This window comes from Nyctibius grandis, chromosome 4 (assembly GCF_013368605.1).
Source record: "Nyctibius grandis isolate bNycGra1 chromosome 4, bNycGra1.pri, whole genome shotgun sequence".
Lineage (NCBI taxonomy): Eukaryota > Metazoa > Chordata > Aves > Nyctibiiformes > Nyctibiidae > Nyctibius > Nyctibius grandis.
The window spans coordinates 38,215,071-38,221,981 of record NC_090661.1 but is presented as its reverse complement, the minus strand read 5'-3'; the positions used below and the strand labels follow the sequence as shown (position 1 = coordinate 38,221,981).

Sequence of the window (6,911 nt, the reverse complement as noted above, 5' to 3'; positions counted from 1 at the left end):
TCCAACTGTTAACCTAACATTGCCAAGTCTCACTAAACCATGTCCCTAAGCACCACGTCTACAGATCATTTAAATACCTCTAGGGATGGTGACTCAACCACTTCTGTGAGCAGCCTGTTCCAGTACTTAATAACCTGTTCGGTGAAGAAATTTTCCCTGACATCCAATCTAAACCTCCTCTGGCGCAACTTGAAGCCATTTCTTGTCAGCCTCCTTTTCTCCAGACTAAACACCACCAGTTATCTCAGCTGCTCCCCATCAGGCTTGTGCTATACACCCTTCACCAGCTTCATTGCACAGACACTCACAGACGCAGCATTTGTTCAAACACGCCATTTATTGGCAACTTTGCACACAGTAAAGCTCCCAGAGAGAATGGAGTGGGGGTTGTGGTCGCTGTCCAGGAGGTAACGGGAGTCACTGTCACAGGCTTCCTTGCGACGGCCTCTTCAGCTGCATCGGGTGGAACACTGCAGAGAGTGCTCTTGCTCTTTGTGGAGGAAGGATGCGGCAGCAATTCCCACTGCCGATAGAGCAGTGTGTTCTCCGTGTCCAGCATGATCAGTTTTGCGGCACCAGCACCCCAAAGAGTGTCTAGGATGGGTAGATTCTCCATCCAGACCCCAGTAAACACACAGGGGCACATCAGCGGTGCTTCTTGCTTGGTCCCTGCCCAGACGGAACTGCCAGCAAGAATTTCTGGGTCCATGCGAAATCGCCACCATGGCTGTTGACAGTGCAAGGGGCAAGTAGGATGAAAGTCATCTTTTAGCCTCCATGGTCATCACCGGCTGCTGCGCTGAGACTGTCGAGGAGAGAACACTGCAGCGCTTGGCAGAGGGCTGCTGCGCAGGGTTTCCCCTTCCCTTTCTGTGTGCTGCATTCTCCCTTCTTTTTCCCTGTGGTTTGAGGTGGTCGTCTGCTTTCAGCTGTGAGCCCCGCAAACCCAGCTCTGTGCATGAAGACCTCTTTCAGTGTCCATACATCAGCAGTCTTGTGAGCCGATTTCGCACCTCCACGAACTCACGCAGTGCCCTGGCGTGGGCGATGGGATCCTGCGCCATGTGCTGGAAGAGGTTGAGCGGTTTGGCCGTTCGGAAGTGTGGGGGCAAGATAATCTCCTCAGGCACCCTCTCATTGCCAAAGAAGAAGTGGTCGAGGCGTCCCTCCTTCACACAGATGCATAGGTGCTGCATGATCTCCTGCAGCCTCGGCAGGAAATCCCTCCTGCGCCAGTCTGACAGGTGTCTGGTGGTCAGGAGACGCATCACCACTGTCTTCAAGGCAGAGGTGGAAAAGCCTGTGCCCACTAGGATGTGGGCACAGAGCTGCAGGCATTTGAGGTGGAAGCTGTCGTGTGGGGCCTGCCTGGCCACATGCCTGAAGAACTTCACCTCTGCCACAGCGTAGCTCTCTGACCACATCGTGCTTGGGGTGAAGGTGGCCTCTGTAGTCTGGCTGCTCGCAAAAATGTCCGAGTCACCTTGCTGCACCCCAAACATCATCTCAATGGTGAGGCTTTCATTGTTGCTTTTTATCACCTGGAATTTGCAGGAGCGGCTGGAGGGCAGCATCTTTAGAGAGCATTTGGACGACAGGGGCAAAACCGGCCAGGCAACTTTCACCAAACGACTGAACCAGTCAGCAGTTTTCTGCACATCCAGGTAGGAGCCGGTGCAGAGGGTGTGTAGGAGGCTGGGGTCCTGATTCCTCCTCAGCTCCTCCTGAGGGTGGTGGAGGAAGCACGGGATCTCCCCTGCCAGCTTCTCCCTCGTGCAGGTGCACACCAGCTCCACGCGGACGCAGAAGTTCCTCGCCGGCCTCTCCCCCGCAGTGTCCAGCTCCAGGTGGAAAGTGTGCCCACAGGGGGGCTTCAGGGGCACGAGCACGCGGTAGATGATGTCTTTCTCACGGGGACTCCAACCCTCGAATGCCCTGCCCATCTCGATGGCTGGTTGCAGCACCAGGAGGAAACTCTTTGACAACATGCATCCGGAGATAAGGATGAAGTTGGCTACCAGGTCCTTCACCTCCTGGCACTCTGTGGCCAGGTTCTGAAATGGCCACTGTATGTGCTGCTCAAGAAACCTTCCCATGTCGTTTGCATCATTGTCGTCTTCTTCCTCTTCCTTCTCCACCTGCTCCCTGTTGCCGCTGGATCTCTCCTCCTTGCTGCTGCTGTCTGGCTCAGGGCTCCTTTTCCTGAGCCGCCTGCAGAACCCAAAGAGCAGGACCAGGACTCCAGCAACGGCCCAGAACTGCCACGTCTGCAAGGCAGTAAAGAGCAGGGCTCCCCAGACAAAGGCGCTCTGCTCCTGGCTCCTCAGTTCCAGGCTCCTCTGCTCCTGCCTCCCCTGCTCCACATTCTGCAGCAGCCGAGTCATCTCCTGGCTCAGCTGCTCCGCACGCTGCTGCATGAACTCACGCGTGGCCTCATCCATCTCATCACCGCACATCAGCGGGAGCTGGATGATGCTTTGCACAGCCATAGTGAGGAATTTTATGGCAGACATGGCCTGCAGGACAAGACAGAGAAGGGGTTCAGTGGGGCTGGGAGGGAGGGAGCTGGCAGCTGGGGTGCCCCCAGCCCCGGGGCGGCGGCACCGTGCCCTGCTCAAGGCGCTTCCACGAGCAGCTGAGCCCTCGATGCAGGGTGAGGACCCACCACCTGGGGGGGGCCACGTTTGTGCCCCAGCCCTCATCTGGCCCAGCCTCCCCCATGTGCGCACTCACCGCTGGCCCAGGCCGTACTGGGGCAGCGCTGCCTGCTGTTACCCCTGGTAACCTCCCCACGGTGACACGTCCCCTGTGGTGTCACAGGCGCCAGAGCGCATCACAGGCACACCCGCCGGCCAGGCCCGGCTTCCCTGGGCAGCCTATTCCAGTGCTTAATAACCCATTCGGTGAAGAAATTTTTCCTAATCGCCAGTCTCAACCTCCCCTGGCACAACTTAAGGCCATTTCCTCTCGTCCTATCGCTTGTTACTTGGGAAAGGAGACAAACACCCACCTCGCTACAGTCTCCTTTCAGGTAGCTGTAAAGAGCGATAAGGTCTCCCTTCAGCTGCTTTTTCTCCAGACGAAACAACCCCAGTTCCCGCAGCTGCACCTCATAAGACTTGTGCTCCAGACCCTTCACCAGCTTCGTTGCCCTTCTTTGGACCTGCTCCAGCACCTCAATGTCTTTCTTGGAGTGAGGGGCCCAAAACTGAACACAGTGTTCGAGGTGCAGCCTCACCAGTGCCAAGTACAAAGGGACAATCACTTCCCTACTCCTGCTGGCCACACTATTTCTGATAGAAGCCAGGATGCTGTTGGCCTTCTTGGCCACCTGGGTACACTGCTGGCTCATATTCAGCCGGCCATCAACCAACACCCCCAGGACCTTTTCCACCAGGCAGCTTTCCAGCCACTCTTTCCCCAGCCTGTAGCATTGCATGGGGTTGTTGTGCCTCAAGTGCAGGACCCGACACTTGGCCTTCTTGAACCTCATACAGTTGTCTTCGGCCCATCGATCCAGCCTGTCCAGATCCCTCCGCAGAGCCTTCCTACCCTCAAGCAGATTAACACTCCCGCCCAACTTGGTGTCGTCTGCGAATCTACTGAGGGTGCACGCGATGCCCTCGTCCAGATCATTGATAAAGGCATTAAAGAGAACTGGCCCCAATACTGAGCCCTGGGGAACACCACTTCTGACCAGCCGCCGACTAGATTTAACTCCATTCACCACAACTCTATCTCATATATCATAGAATCACAAAATCATAGAATCACAGAATCATAGAAACACAGAATCATAGACTCATTTTGATTGGAAAGGACTTTTTAAGATCACCAAGTCCAACAGTTAACCCAGCATTGCCAGGCCCACCACTAAACCATGTGCCTAAGCACCACATATACACATCTTTTAGATACCTGCAGGGACGGTGACTCAACCACTTCGCTGGCCAGCCTGTTCCAATGTTTGATATCTAAGAGCATTGTCCAATTGCTTCTAGAATACCAACAGGATTGGGGCCATGACTGTTTCCTGGGATAAGCTTTTTCCACTGCTTGACCACCCTCTCAGTGAAGAACTTTTTCGTGATATCCAATCTGAACTTCCCTTGACACAGCTTCAAGTAATTCCTTCGCGTCCTATCACCGGACCCCAGAGACAACAGATCAGCACCTCCCTCTCCACTCCCTGTCCTGAGGAAGTTGCAGTCAGTAATGAGGTCACCCCTCAGTCTCCTCTCCTCTATGCTGAACAAACCCAGTGTCCTCAGCTGCACCTCACAAGGACATGCCCGCTAGTCCTTTCACCATCTTTGTTGCCCTCCTTTGGACACATTCCAATATTCTTATATCCTGCTTACATTGTGGAGCCCGAAGCTGCACACAGTACTTGAGGTGAGGCCACACCAGTGCGGAGTACAGTGGGTCAATCCCGTCTTTCAACCATCTAGCTATACTGTGCCTTATTGTCGCAGTTTAAAGCTGGGCCGGCTATTAAACCGGTGGCAGATGCTCTCTATTAACCCTCCTCCCCCCGACAGAAGGGGAAGGAAAAGAGAAAAGGGAGAGAGACTTACGGATTGGAAAGTTAAAACAGTTTTAATAAACTATAATAATGAAAAAGAGTATAATAATAATAATGAAAATAATTAAATATATACAAATATATACAAAACCAAAATCGACCTCCCCCAATGTCAGTCACGTCACCACCGGCACTGCAGGGCAGGCTCCGGGAAGGCCCAGGCTGGGCCCACCAATGGACGGGAACAGGATTCAGGGATGCATGGATCGGGATCAGGGGCAGCAGGAAAACAGACAGAGTCCTCTTCAGACACCGGCCATAGCAGAAGGGAGAGAGACCCTCGTGATCCCCTCGCTTTATACTGAGAATGACATTTATACTGAATTGGCCCTCTGGTCCTGAAGCAGGCATAGAGCACTTGCATCTGCACTGAGCACCAGTAGCAGATGGGTGTAGAATCACCATGGCAGACACCGGGGTTGGTGTAGCTGCAGTGCCCATCGTCAAGGTTAAAATAACTACAGATCCCATTGTCGGATTTGGAGTGACTGCAGCACCTGTTGTCAGAGTTGGTATGACAGCGGTGCCCATTGTCAGGGGTAGAGTGGATGCAGTGTTTGTCACCAGGGCTGCTGCGGCTGCAGTGCAAGTTGTTGAGGCTGGCGTAGCTGCAGTGCCTGTTGTTGGAGTTGCAGTGACTGCAGTGCCTGTTACTGAAGGTCGAGAAGATGCAGCTGCTGTTGTGGGGGGTGCAGTGGTTGTCATGGGAGTGCTGAGGCTCTCTGGGGTGGGACAAGGGCCTGGCCCTTGTCCTTGTCCCGGTTTGAGTAGATGCAGTGGCCGTCGTGGGGACTGCAGCGGCTGAGATGCCTAGATAACACCTACACCTGCACCGATATTTAATTTTATACCACACCTGGAACACATTCATAAAAATCGAAAATAGGAACATGCCATTTAGATAGCCCCAACCATTTTCAAAATCTACTGGAATCAGCTTGGCAGAAAAGGGAAGAGTACTATTCCCCAAAGTAAAGTAGATCAACACTCCTGCCCAACTTGGTGTTTTCTGCCAATTTACTAAGGCTACACTCAATCCTCTCGTCCAGATTATTGATAAAGATATTAAGGAGAACTGGCCTCAATATTGAGCCTTGAGGAACACCACTTGTGACCATCCGCCAACTGGATTTTTAAAACTCCAGTTTTAACTCCACAACCCTTTGGGCCCAGCTATCCAGACAGTCTCTGTTTACTTTATTCTACTGTCCTAACATGCTTTTTTCTTTATTAAAATCCACAGTAGAACATATGCTATATCTTAAGCATTTCATATATTCCCAAATTGCTACAAGCAAATTGCTTTTAATGCCATCATAACCTTCTTCATCATTACTGGTACTGCTGAAGCAGGAATCCTTTCCTGTTTATCTGTCAGGACTGCAATTTCTCAAGGGTTTCTGAAGATCCCCACTTTATTCATCATTCCATTTTACTACACAACAAAGTTAACACCATGGCAACACAGAATAACAACACAATCAGGTGTGCGTAAGCAACATATTTAACAGAACGACTTCCAGAGATATTACGTAAGTTCTGCACATACATTTTTGGCACAGTTTTTAGTCAAAACAGTCAGTGGATAATATACAACTAAATATGTTTATAGGAAGATTTTGGTGTCAAGAAATGGGTCAAGATCGATTTTGGACAATGGTCTCTTTTTTCATAAATGGGACCATAACCTATATAGAAATCTTAGCTTCCTATGGAAACTATTTTGAAAACAATGTTAGGGCCTGAGACAGAAACACTCATCTCACAAGTCTCAAGTTAATTTTGGCTCATTCTTCTAATACTGCAAACTGATGTAATATTTCTGTTCAGACTTTCAGCAAAAGAGTTCACTTTGACAGACATTTCCAGTCAACTGTAAGTTTAAAACCATTCAAACTAACCCAAACCAGGGCATTTAAAAATTTTTGTGAAAATTAACTAAGTGGTCACTACTATTTTGTGAGCTTTTATTACTCTACTAAAATATAAGAAGTATTTCACGGTTGTTGCTCATTCAGATTACACGTATTCAATGATTTTTAGAAAAAAATATGGACAAAGGGAATGTAGAATGAAAATGCACATTTTACTACAACTGCTGTAAGGTTTTCCAGAAACTAGTTTGGAAGTATCTTACTGTAGCCAGATTTTTTTTTTTTTTAAGCAAGGAAACAAGACACATCAGACAGAGTAAAGAAAAAAAATCTATTCCACTAGCAACACACTATCCAATCACAGCACATCTGCCTTTCTTCTGTGATGACAAAGATGCACAGATGTTTTTTAATATCCATAAACCAATATGCTAACTATAAAAACAAAGGAA

The 6,911-nt window shown here is 50.1% G+C and overlaps 1 protein-coding gene across 1 annotated transcript; it reads right to left on the bottom strand.

The window, feature by feature from the left end:
- Positions 1-971: 971 nt before the first annotated feature.
- Positions 972-2,417, bottom strand: LOC137662924 (inositol 1,4,5-trisphosphate receptor-interacting protein-like 1). Its single transcript, XM_068399672.1, has one exon. The coding sequence runs from the start codon at positions 2,415-2,417 to the stop codon at positions 972-974; it is 1,446 nt and encodes a 481-aa protein (XP_068255773.1).
- Positions 2,418-6,911: the final 4,494 nt, after the last annotated feature.

What these genes read in the sequence shown, in the direction of transcription:
- LOC137662924 (XM_068399672.1), bottom strand. Translation starts at nt 2,417, where the DNA reads ATGCAGCAGCGTGCGGAGCAGCTGAGCCAGGAGATGACTCGGCTGCTG.